The sequence below is a fragment of the Suillus plorans genome (assembly GCF_016647745.1).
Source record: "Suillus plorans strain S12 chromosome Unknown HD556scaffold_34, whole genome shotgun sequence".
Taxonomy (NCBI): Eukaryota; Fungi; Basidiomycota; class Agaricomycetes; order Boletales; family Suillaceae; genus Suillus; species Suillus plorans.
The window spans coordinates 8,741-21,427 of NW_024537418.1; the positions used below are offsets into that span (position 1 = coordinate 8,741).

The 12,687-nt window shown below is 45.6% G+C and overlaps 1 protein-coding gene across 1 annotated transcript; it reads left to right on the top strand.

Annotated features, from left to right (window-relative positions):
* Positions 1–9,921: 9,921 nt before the first annotated feature.
* On the top strand, positions 9,922–10,869 carry HD556DRAFT_1444113 (uncharacterized protein; the record flags this gene model as incomplete). Its single annotated transcript, XM_041306729.1, has 5 exons — positions 9,922–10,077; positions 10,152–10,198; positions 10,251–10,267; positions 10,314–10,555; positions 10,618–10,869. The coding sequence occupies 5 exons, from the start codon at positions 9,922–9,924 to the stop codon at positions 10,867–10,869; spliced, it is 714 nt and encodes a 237-aa protein (XP_041159291.1).
* Between the last annotated feature and the right edge of the window lie 1,818 nt (positions 10,870–12,687).

A 12,687-nucleotide genomic window follows, 5' to 3' on the forward strand; every position in this document is an offset into this window, starting at 1 on the left:
GATGAAAACTCCGGATTTTCCGGAGCTCATTCTCCATTCCCTGCATCTGTAAACATCCGCCGGAATGCTCAATTTCCACCCTTCATGCTCTGCTGTCATTTCCACTTCAGTATCATGACACTCCGGTCCTGAAACCAAACAGGATTGTCACCTCCGTGGCAGAACAAATAGGTTTTCGGACTTGATGTCCTGTAATTCCCTGATCCGATCCTATCTTTCCGACGCCCCACAGTTCCCTGTAACTCCGACGTTTTCCGTTTCCGAACTATTTCCTGAACTGGCAAAGTCAACTCCGGAATGTCTCAAACATTCAACTCATTTGGATTCTCCTCGTACCACCTAGAATATACTTGCTCACCCACCATGATCCGTTGATCAATAGGGTATTTTGCAGACCTCCTTTCCGATTGGTACTACAGGAAATGCCTTAGACCTCCGACGTCAAATCCGCTTTTTTGCGGAACCCCTATCTTCGGACTAGCCATGTTCCTTCCACTGGTTTATTTCCAGTCCGCCTCCATGTTGGATGGCACCTCCTCCGGTCAAAGTCCGGACCCCTATCCACCATTCATATCCGCCACCCATTTAGCATTCACCTTGTATTGGTATCCATTACCCTCCTTGTAGGGGAACTCCGTCTTTCATGATGGTTTTCCTGCCAAGTGTTCAGGTTTTGATTTCTCTGACAATGGCCCGCTCGGGTTCCTGCCTCCATTTCCGGATGGCACTCTTTCCTCCGCGTTTTACCCCTATTTTCCGGAAGTTTGTAACTCCGGATCTCTATTGGCTTTCTTGGTGAAGGTCCCCTACCACTCCGATCCATACCTCCGGTTTCCTCCTTGTCATCTCTGAACTTTTCCGGATCAGAATGAACATGCTTTGCGATTGTTCTTTACTGTTACTGGTACCACGTCCACTCCAGTTCCTGCCCATTTTCCTCCGGGTCCAGGAAATTGTTGAAGATAGCTCCGGATAGCTTCGGATAAGCTTCGGATAGCTTCGGATAAGCTCCGGATATCTTCGGATATCTTCGGATGTCCGGACTTTTCAGTACCAAAGTATTCTTTTGCATTATAGCTCTGGATAGCTTCGGATAGCTTTGGATAGCTTTGGATAGCTTCGGATAGCTTCGGACATCCGGACCTTTCAGTACCAAAGTATTCCTTCGCGTTATAGCTCATCCGTCCATTCCATTGTCAAATCTCCATGTTTCCAAAAGATCTGTTCACTCCTCCGCTCCAGGACAAGTTACACCCGCTCCAGATCCGAAACACTCCTATGGGTATTCTATGCCATAGCCCGGACATGTTTTATACAATTGTCCATCCTCCGTCCTCACTTTTCCACTCTGCAATCCTTCCATCCGTCCTCCCGTCCTTTTTTCTCCGGATACCAATGTCCGACCTTTACCCCTATTTCCGGAGCTCAATACTCCGGATTTCCGGTGGCTTTCTTCATGGAAGCTCCTACTCCTACCTCCAATGCACCCCTTGTCTCTGGACCGCCTCCATTTGGAATGGATATACTTTGCAATAGCTTGGAGTTGCTTCGGACCCGCTTCCGCTCCTGTCTTAAAATCCCTCACCATTCAATAGTGTCTTCTCTGGAATCTGTTTCGGATCCGGAAAAGCACTGGTGATACCTCCGAAGTTTTTAGCACTACAGTCCTGCATTGCATTGTATCTTCCGTTCCATTCTGTTCACTCTTGTGACTCACGTCCAGTTTCCTCCGAAAATCCGAAGCTCCTGCCGGAACCCTGTGCCCATTTTTCCTCCATTGATGTTTGGAAACATCTTCCAAAAGGGGGGATAGGGACTCCGCTTGAGTATTCACTTCACCCTCTTCAGCTTGTATTCCATCCGGAATTTACTTGCTCCGTCCCATAAAAGAACAATTTCCACTGTCCTGCACAGTCATTCATGCATGTGCAGCTTTCCTATCCGACCCATAACCTATCCGGACCATTCAGTTGTATTTCCGGCCGGATCAGCTCCGGAAAACCGCGGGAAAACCGCACATTACATTGCATATCATTCGAAAACATCCGGAACTATTCATCCATGATCTTTCTAGGCCATTGATAGTCATCCGATGCATTTGACTTCACTGCCTAGTGTTCCATCGTGTTTGACTGCACTTCCACCTCACTTCCTCTATGTTCCGATCCACCTCCTATGGGTTTCCACGCCATAGCCCCTATCATCCGGAACTCCGGAATTCCGAACCACTTGCAAACACCTCTGTCCTATCGCATATGTCTTGTCCGATGATCCGCTTTTCCGACTCAATATCTGTTCTGACTCCCATCGGATATTTCACCATAGACCCTGGCATTGCCAAACACTTACGTCCGGACCTCCTATCATGTTTTCCGACCACATCCGACCCTAATCTGACAAACCCACTTCCAAGTCCACTGTGTCACCTCCACCGATAAAACCGACTATATATCCCTAGTTAACGCAGTCGCCTGTTGCAGGACTTGCGAGCTAGAAGGAGCCGGTCCATTTCAATATCCACCTCCACCTGACCAGTGTTGACCTCCGGACCATTGATTTCCAGTCTGTTGCATCCCTTCCGAAACCTCCTGGAAAGCATTTCCGGAGTTCCATTGGAAAATCGCGTCTTTGCAGATGTTGTCAATCCACGCAATCTCCGGCCCATCAAACAGCTTGCTCCGTCCTTTATGAGCCTATACACTAGCTATCCTTTTGCTCTAGCAGCTGTACCAATGGATATCGAATATTCCGGAAAGACATCCTCTCTGCACTCCCATCCTTCCTCTGCATTTCCGACCCTCCGCGTTTTTGACCCTTTGTGTTTCTGATCTCTGTGTTTCTGACCCATTCCTCCGCTATCATCATCCTTCCGTCCGACTCCTGTTGGTTCCCACGCCATAGCCCTACTCCGGACCATTCGGATCCATCCGCCCCATCATCAGGATTTCCATCCACCATGCGTGTTTATCAAAAAGCCTTGCACCGGGTGCAAAATCCTGCTATTTGCATTAACTTTCAGTGCACCTGGAAACTCCGCCCGTGACCTCTCGCAGTGTGCAACCAAAGCTCCGGAACATTTCCGGTCTTAGGGGCTAATTTCCGGAAGCTCACAGTCATATCCAGCAGATTCCTCTGACGCACTTCCAGCTCGAGTGATAGCACACATCACTGATCGAAATCCATTCAACCTCAGACCTCCGTACAAAGGAAATCATGCCTCATAGCACTCCTTTCTCACTTCCTGCACTCCGGAAGTTCATCAGTCATCATGCGATTACATCTCCGATCATTTTCCGGTCATAGGGGCTAATTTCCGGATTTCTGATGATGCACTTATCCTTAGCTGTACCTCAGTACAAGCTCTGCTTCATGGAGAAAGATATGTCTCACAGGACTCCTCCGTCACATCAGAAAGAGGCCTGCATCGCATCCACTCTTGCCCTCTTGTCCTGCACTCGCTGCATTTCCACTGCCCTGATACAACCTCCTCCGCTCTGAAAGCTTCCTCCGATTTTCCCACGCATTTTCCGGACTTCCAGTCACATTCGGAATTATCCTCAAAGTGTTCCAGACTTCCACTCCGGAAACCTATTTGTCCTCACATCACATCACCATTCTTCACCACCGTCTATGACGTCCAGTTTCCAGATGAAGTACTAGGCATCATAATGAACCATGTGTGTGTCAGGAACATTTCCGAAACCTCCGGAGATTTTCAGCTCATAGGATCCAATCCTCCGGAATCCATCCATCATTGTCCTCTGCCATATACCAGCAATCTCCGTTCTGGACTTCCTGAGTCTTCAGCCTCGAGGGCTCGGCCTTAAAGGGGGGATACTGTCATATCCCGCATTCCGGACCAACATCTGACGACGTTCCCACGCCTCATCCGGACCTCCGGACCTCCTGTCCATGTCTCCAGACCCAATCCTCTATCCGTCCAGATCCCTGTACTCCTGCATCTGATATCCGGATGCCAGATCTGATATCCACATCTCCGGATCTCCGGATCCGACCTATCTGTCATGTCCGAACCCAAACCTTAAATCAGCGCCCATCCCCTTATGGTAATCACCTGTCTCCGGACTTCCAAACATCCGGATCCGACCCACGTCTATCTTCCTTGCGTTCCGGACCCGGACCTATCACGCATTCATCTCCGGACATCCGGATCCGACTCGCATCTATCTTCCGTGCCTTATCCCTTTGTATGTTCCTTCTTGAGTTAGACTTCCTCATTTTCCGTACCTCATTTCATCTCCGAGTTCATTTCCTATGATCCGTCTTATTTTCTAATACATTTCCACATGCTCGTACATAGCCTTACCCCTCTGCTTACTGATCTGCACAGACTTGCCTCTAGTATATAAACCCCAGTAGATACTCCTGTATTTCCTCAGTCTGAATATCATACACATATTAGTCCTCGCACTAGCCTTCACCCTAAGTCCTCGTAACAGTTCTAGTCCTCCGACTTAGTCATTATCCATCTCAGGCCTAGGGAGGAATTCCCTAGGCCGGAGCTCCGCTCCTCCGCTCCTCCGCTCATCCACTCATCCACTCATCCGATCCTCCATTCCTCCGAGTTTCCGGAAGTTCCTCCGGAACTTTCCCGCGGTCCTCCGGACCTATTCTGCTTTGGACTTTGTCCTTGCAGCCTTTCCTCTGTTTGCTTCTACTCAGGACTTGTCCTGAGTAGCCATTACACATATCCCCGTCAGGACGAAACTCCATCGTAATTTCCGGAAGTTCCTCCGGAACTTTCCCGCACTCATCCGGAAGTTTCTCGCACTCGTCCGGAAAGTCCTTCCGAAGTTTCCCACGCTCCTCCGGAAGTCCTTCGGACTTCACTGGACTTTCTCCGGACTTCATTCTGAAGTTAAGGGCACATACTCGGGTAAGGGGCGCAGCGCACGAGCTGAAGCCAAGCCCCTTGGAATCAGTCCTACCCTTTGTGCACGGTCTTAACAGTGGGGATCATCAACACATCTCATGTCATTAGGGATTTTGTCCTGAAGCGCTTCTATTCAAACCATGCGTACAATACTGCACACATTCCAGCTACTTATTTTGTTGTTCCTTGCACACAATGAACTCAGTATGCTTCAAGCAGTTTCGAATGAGCAATAACAGTAAAATTAATAGTAATACAACATGAGAGACATGACAATGAGGAAGTGTAAAGCAAGGTGAACAACGGCAGTATCTGACACCGACATGGTCCGCAATAACAAAGATTTACTCCCCAAACATGTTGACTCGAGCAACAACTTGAGGGTTCTGTGGTGCTGATGAGCTGGTATTGGAGGCATCACACATGGCATAATGGAGGCTATATTCAGTGTGAGTTTCTCTGCTTTGATCGAAGGTGAGGGTACATACCATTTTCTATTGTCTAACTGTGTCAACCTGTCAGCACAAAATATTAGTATTGCTACTTCAGAGGTCCACATCAGCACTGACTCACTTGCAGGAGGGCATTTCCATTCGGTATTGCTGGGGAGAGGTGGCTGAAAATGGATGAGCAGCCTTATATGCCTGCCACCTGTCAAGAAACAACTTACTAGCAACCTCGACAAAATCTTCAGCTCCATTCATGTCACCAGTCCTGGATAGGGCTCCCTCATGTGTCTAATTTTGATGTCAGTATTGAATAGTCTCATTTAGAGTTCGACATTGCTGAAATTGCCCTCAACAATGAACAGACAGACCATCTCCTTGACATATGCCACCACTGTGCACGGCAGTCAGAGAAATTCACTTTCAATAACCACAAGGATGTTTATGCTAAGTGGGATGCAGCTTCTCAGCACCTAACGGGGGTTGTTCTTCCCTTTGCTGAATGATTTTCATTTGACTAATATTTGAGTTTAGTTTACAAAAGACATGATTTCAATACCCTTCACTGATCAATCGTGGAACTTTGATGTCTATTATCATGATCTTTGAGAGTGGGCTACTGACCTGCTCTGTGATCCTCATTTGTTTCCTTATTTTCATTTTGATGCCCAGCACTTGTCAAAGTTCAATGGCCAGTCTTTCGAACAATTCATAGATGAACCCTTTACTGCTCAAGAATTCTGGGATGCTCAAGTACGTACCATTCATGTATATTGTATAGTGATTTTGATTGCATTTTAATGTAATCCATAGTTGCAGCTACTACATGGTGCTAAGCCCCTCACCTTCATATTGTATGCTGACAAGACAAAACTATCTAGTTTTGGTACTGTGAAAGGCTACCCCATTGTTGTGTGATTAGCAAACTTACCCACCCACATTCGTAACAGTCAAGAAATGGGTGGTGGTTACATTATTGGGTGGCTTCCTGTGGTATGATACATATGACATGTATGTCACCTCATACTTATTTTATTCATATAGGTCAAGGAAGGCAAATAACATGCCAGCAAGCCAGCATGGGCTAACTTCAAGGCTACAGTATAGCACAAGTCCTTCGAAAGAATACTATCTTTGCTAGCTGCCAAATCAAAAACTGGTCAATGTTCGGAGTGTTTAGATGTCATTCAGCGCTAGTTTTTTCCTTTAATACTCATTTTATCTTCAGATTTCGAGGAACAGTGAGCTTCGAACTTTTGGATGGACATTTCGCTAATTTACCATGTTTCAAGGTCAACAATGTCACTGACTCGTGGTGTCAGGGCCCTGTGGCTATGCCCAATCTGTCTCGTCCCCCATGATCAACTTTCTGATATTTCACACTGTTATCCATGTCGCACATCTTGTGACTTGCAGGCTATCCTAGCAGCTGCACGAGAAATGGAGACCACAGAAAAGAGGGAGGAGGCACTAAAAGAATATGAACTTCATGATGTCTCAGTGAGCTCATCTTCACTCTCCTACTACATTGTCTTAATGTTGTCTTAGAATTCATTTTGGACAGTGTCCTCTACAGATGTACATTGTGTGTTGTCTTGGGACAAATTACACTTTCACTCTGGTGGTCTATTATCCAATCACTTATGGGTTGAGCTTCAGAAGTATATTGGTGGTCTTGGATGAGAGAGGGTATCTCAAGTAGACAAGCAGTAAGTTCTTTTTCTCTAATGATTTATTTTGACTTGAATTGACATGGATTAACACAGCTATCAAGCATTTCCCCACTGGCGAGACCAGAAACATCTGAACCAGGTCATGAATATTTCATTTACAGACAACTCCACATGTGAAGATATTTCGAAGGTCTGTTGTTTAATTTTTTTTGCACTACCTCGAGTCTAACAAATTACTACTAGATGATAATATATGCAACCCACAATATATTGACATAGGCAGACTGTCCTCTTGTTACTTGCTCCTTTGTTGTGTACGACTTTACCTTGAACTTGATATGTACACCTCACTCAAAGTTCACATGATGGAGACTATTAGTAGTGGCCGACATACACACTGAGCATTTTCAGCTTTTTTGCAGGTATGTCTCATATGCTATTTACTGCTATCAATACACGACTAATTGCTATTAGCAATATATTAACAAAACAGTCGAGAGTGACAAGAACTGGAATTTTCTGAAGTTACACATGAACTTACATATCTTTGATGATGTCGAGGCAAAAGGAGTGACATGAAATTACAATACCAAGCCAAACAAGAAAATACATGGCTTGTTAAACAACTCTTATTTGCTGTGCATGAACTTTCATAATGTAGCAGAACAGGTACATTTTGATTTTAAGAAAACTATCTACTGTAACTAATAGCATGATTCAGCTTTGACAGATCCTCTTTATTAATATGTGGCAGGTGGTTGCAGATCGTATACACTGCCACTTATTTGAATTCGACAATCATCAACACCAATTAGAGGAAGAAGACTTACTGGAGGAAGACTCCCACATCAGTGTCATTGACCGCCCCATCTTAACAAGCTACTTCTTTCACATGAAACTTGGATCAAAGCAACAGTCGCTGATCTTTGATGTGATTCAGATGGCTCATTGGGACGACCAGGCCATCAGTAATTTTTGCGCCAAGCTCAATGATTTTCTGAATGTTCTTTTACCCTCGTTGAGCATACCACTGCCCAAAGGCAAACATATTCATCTCTGAGGAACTGATGAGGTATGTTCGTCTCAGTTCATTTTTGCTGTGCTGACATACACACAGATTACAGAGTATTGCTTTATTTGCATCAACTATGAATCAATGGTCGATTGGTGTCAGCATACAGACTATCTTCATTGCAGCCCTCTTTTCTTTGGTTCTCTGCGCTTTGACTGTGTCTTTATTTAGCTAACAGAAAACAAAGTCATTCTTGGCCAGCTTATCTTTTGTTTTGAATATCTGTGTGGGAATTGCAAGTTTCCTCTGGCTCTTATTCACCCCTTCAATGTTCACACTGGTTTGCGCACTCGAAAGGACAAAGATCTTAATCTTTTCAGAGTTCAGGCAAGGCCACGAGCACAGGCACAGTTTTTTCTGTTAGATCATTCATACATGAGGCCCTTCTGGTACCAGATGGACCTCTTGATTACCTCGTAGTTGATACTGCAGATACTGGTATGTTTCTTTGCATGAAGATGATGCATCTGGAGGCAGGGCATATCATGTGCGTTTGATCCACTGGCTGTATTAGTAAGTCTAGGATGTCCGAATACATGTGGTACAACCATTTGCCTTAATGATAATCATTTGCCTCATTGACCTTCATCATGGACACCTTAAGTTCTTCGTTTGAACCTCATCTGACTAATCCTTTCACCCCTACCAGAGATCTCTTGATTTACAGTACATGTTATTGACTACCATCAATATGTCACAGGACACTGATGATAGTGCAGCTTCCCCACCTCAGCACCCTGTGTACACCAGCCTTCACAATTGATGACTCTCACTCAGTGTCCATGCTGTGCTGTGGATATAGTCTCAGACATAGTCCCAGGACCTGCACCTTTCCAAGTGAATACAGACACACATATTATAATTCACCATGAGCAGGGCAGAGACAGAATTACAGTGGGTGTGGAAGACAGTATTGTATCATTGGAGCTAAAAGATGATTTTGCAATGAGTGCACATCCTGGTGCACCAGGAACCATGGATGAAGGATTATGGTGCGAGGTTTCTGTGTAGTTGATGTCCCTTTGGCTGATCAAAGAGTTCGCACTGCCCCAGATGCAATGCCCCCACACCATACCCATTCTCCCTCCTGCAGCCCTGTCCTGCTGATTTGGATGCCCTGCACGCAAAAAGTGCTGCTGCAAATCACAGTGAGCACCCTACCCTGCCATCATGTGCAGCATGTGCACCTCAAGCCATCACCACCACCACTACTACATGGTCCAGGTATGTGCTCTCGCATTCATTTTATACTAATAGCCTACTTAATTTTGCATCCAATACTCATACAGCCAAGACAAAGGTTTCAACTGATACCTTGGACCCCGTGTTCTTGACTTCCTCGTATGCTCATTCATTGACATCAAGCTCCACCCTTTCATTTAGCACAACAGATAATTCATCTGCATCGTCCACATTATTCAATAGCACCAAGTGTTCCGGCTTTGCTCCGGATGATCCCAAGCAAGTACAATATCATCATTCACCTCTAGACACACACATTCCAGAAACTCCTGAAGGCCTTGAGCCATGCCTCATTTTCCTCACCTCTTGCTCTTGAACACCTTTAAGACTTCATATATTATGCCTACACCTTCTATACTGGCCTTCAAAAATGGACGAAGCTGATCTCAGACCATAAATGGTAAGTAGTTTTCCAGTTTTCATCATGATATTATTGATGGAATATGTACAGACTCGCTGAGATGATGCATAATCTGACAGAGATCTCCCTTGCACCAAGCACTCCAACTTTACTCCAGATGATCCAAAGCAAGTACAATATCATTATTCACCTTTGGACACACGCATTCCAGAAACTCCTGGAGGCCTTGAGCCATGCCTCATTTTCCTCAACTCTCGCTCTTGAACACCTTCTACACTGGCCTTCTTGAGGAGCTAACTCTGCATTTGTTCCGATCCAGCTGGCTCAAGGCTCTTGGTGATCTTGCGTGCTATTGCATGGCTGTGGGATCTGTAGATCTGCTGCTTCAGGTGAGCCCACCCAAACAACAGTCTCACCTACCCTATTCTGAGCATGATGGCAGGCTATCCTATTCTCGTACTAGATACCCATCAACTTGGAGCTAAGCGCTAAACTAAAGGCCTACAAAATGTAAGATACCAGCATATAATTCAGACATCACATGCTGATTATTACTTCATAGTGCTGCTTTCATACATTGTAAGGTCAGGTTCAGGGTATTATTGGCCTTACTAATACATAATAGTTGCACATTTTCTTCTTGGTGCTGATACATTGCTGCAACTTCAGCTGCAGCATGCACGAGGTATTTTGCCTTATATACTGCGCTATCATGCTGACTGTTTTCTTGTCTCCTGGCATTCATTTAGTATCATGTCTCATTTCTCTCGGAACACGTCTGACTCAGATGATGAATGGGATGCAGAGCCCATCATTGAATCTGTCACAATTCCAGGGCCAAATGCCTCGAAAGGAGACCTCATGGAGGTAAGTTTCGGATGTTAGACTACTCAATTCATATTACCCATCTGACTCTTCTCTTACTCTAGGCACTTAAAACACTGCAGGTCCAGGTTCAGAAACTCGTTGAGGAAAATCACACTCTTTGCAAGGAGAACAAAGTTCTCATTGCTGAGAAGCTGAAACACAAATGTCGCGCAGAAGCACTCAATGAACTCCTAGCTTACAAGCAAACAATAACACTTTACACTCATAAATATGGCATGACTATTGAGATGTTTCCCAATGCCAAACTTCTCAGCAAGCAATGTCCTCTGAATCCAACTCCATTCAACAGCTGAGACCAGTACTTGACAGCGATAACCCAGGAATCAGCTTCTTTGGATGAGCTTTTTCAGCACTTCCCTAGTCACTTACACAATGTCATGGAAAGTTCATATTTCAGCAATCTCATATGTATTACATGTTTTGGTACTGATTGTTGAACTGACATTCATGACCAGGTAATGAAGTCCATCTCCGAGGCTCGCTCATTGGAGATCAATAAACTACATAGTGTTGCAGGTGATATCTTTGGCCTTCCAGGAGTATACTTTAGCAATATCCACTACTGCAGAGCTGACATCACAGAAATACAGAACATGCTTGGAGTGTCGGCGACGAATCCGAAGTACAAAACTTTTCCACCAGTTCTGTTTCTTGGAATGCAAGAAGACACATCCTTGAAGACTGTGTTCAGGAGCTTTTGGCTAAGGTATGTTTTTTTTCAGTCAATGAGTATGCTATTGTGATATTGATGTATCTCTAACAGATTCAGAAGGCCGCGCTACATGGTGTTACTTCACTTCACCAAGAGACAACTGGTGGACCAAAGATGAATGCCTGAAAGTGGAACTTTGAGCATGTCACACCAGGATCTATTGCATGGGCTGCTGTCATTGTGAGTCATCATCATCTATGATATTATGTTGAATGGTCCCTGTCATATCCCGTATTCCGGACCTACATCCGACAATATTCCCACGCCTCATCTGGACCTTCGGACGCCCTATCCATGTCTCCAGTCCTCTACCCATCCGGATCCCTGCACCTCTGCACATCCACATCCGCGCTGAAGGTGAGGAATCTTGACTGTGGGTGAAAACACTAAAAGAAAGGGGGCTCTACAGCAAGACCTGGATACGAGAATACAACTCGACCCAAAGGACAGCTACTGAGAGAAGTTCCTCGTGAATAAGGTGGAGGGAAACTCTGTCAACTTAGACGGACGCTGGTAGACGCGGGAAAGTAACGCGCGCGAAGGCGCGCGAGATGCGCGCGTGAGCGAGAGATGCGGAGGGTACGCGCGTAAGCGGGCGCGCGCTTGAACGATGAAGGAGAGGAGTCCTTAAGAGAGTAGCAAGGGCACAGGTGTCAAACAGTGGAGGAATATAATCAGATTTCTAGTATTGGAGGGAGAACTATACACTTTGCAGTATATCAAGATAAGGGGAAAAGTAAGTACCAGAACCGAAGGAATCCTCCCTTTATTTAAGAAGGGAGATTACGCTATGCGGCGCGCTTCCGAGCGCGCTCCCGAACCGAGTAACCATATCAACTTCTAAATATATTCTAAGTTTAAATAGACTCTCTGTATGTAAGCGCGGAGGTCGGACCGAAGGTTCGTTAATTCAATGAGAGAGATAAAAATAACGCACCAGTAAATCAGCAAGGACAAAGGACAGAGGGACGAACGGTAGGAGCGCGAAGGCCTATGGAGCGCGCACGCGAAGGGCGCGCGTGAGTGTGCGATGTGCGAGAGCGCGAATGACTGGTCCTTAGGATGTGAGCTGATACAGGTAGGGAATTAAATGGGTAAGAAGGCCGCATATCCGGCATTGAGAGGCGCGAGTCTCTACAGCGCATCCATGTCCAGATCCCTTTACCTCCGTACATCGGACCTCCATACCTCCGCAGCTAGCCTGCATCATTCATCCTTTGTCCTATTGCCCTAATATCATATCCCGTATATCCACGCTTCTTGTCCGGACATCTGGTCCGGTCCGATCTGATCTGATCCGATATACGATAAGCTTCCTAATTCATTTCCTGTGCATATAACGTTAACACAGCCTATTCCTCTATTTGGTATTCCTTGTCCTCGGTTTCTCGGTTATACT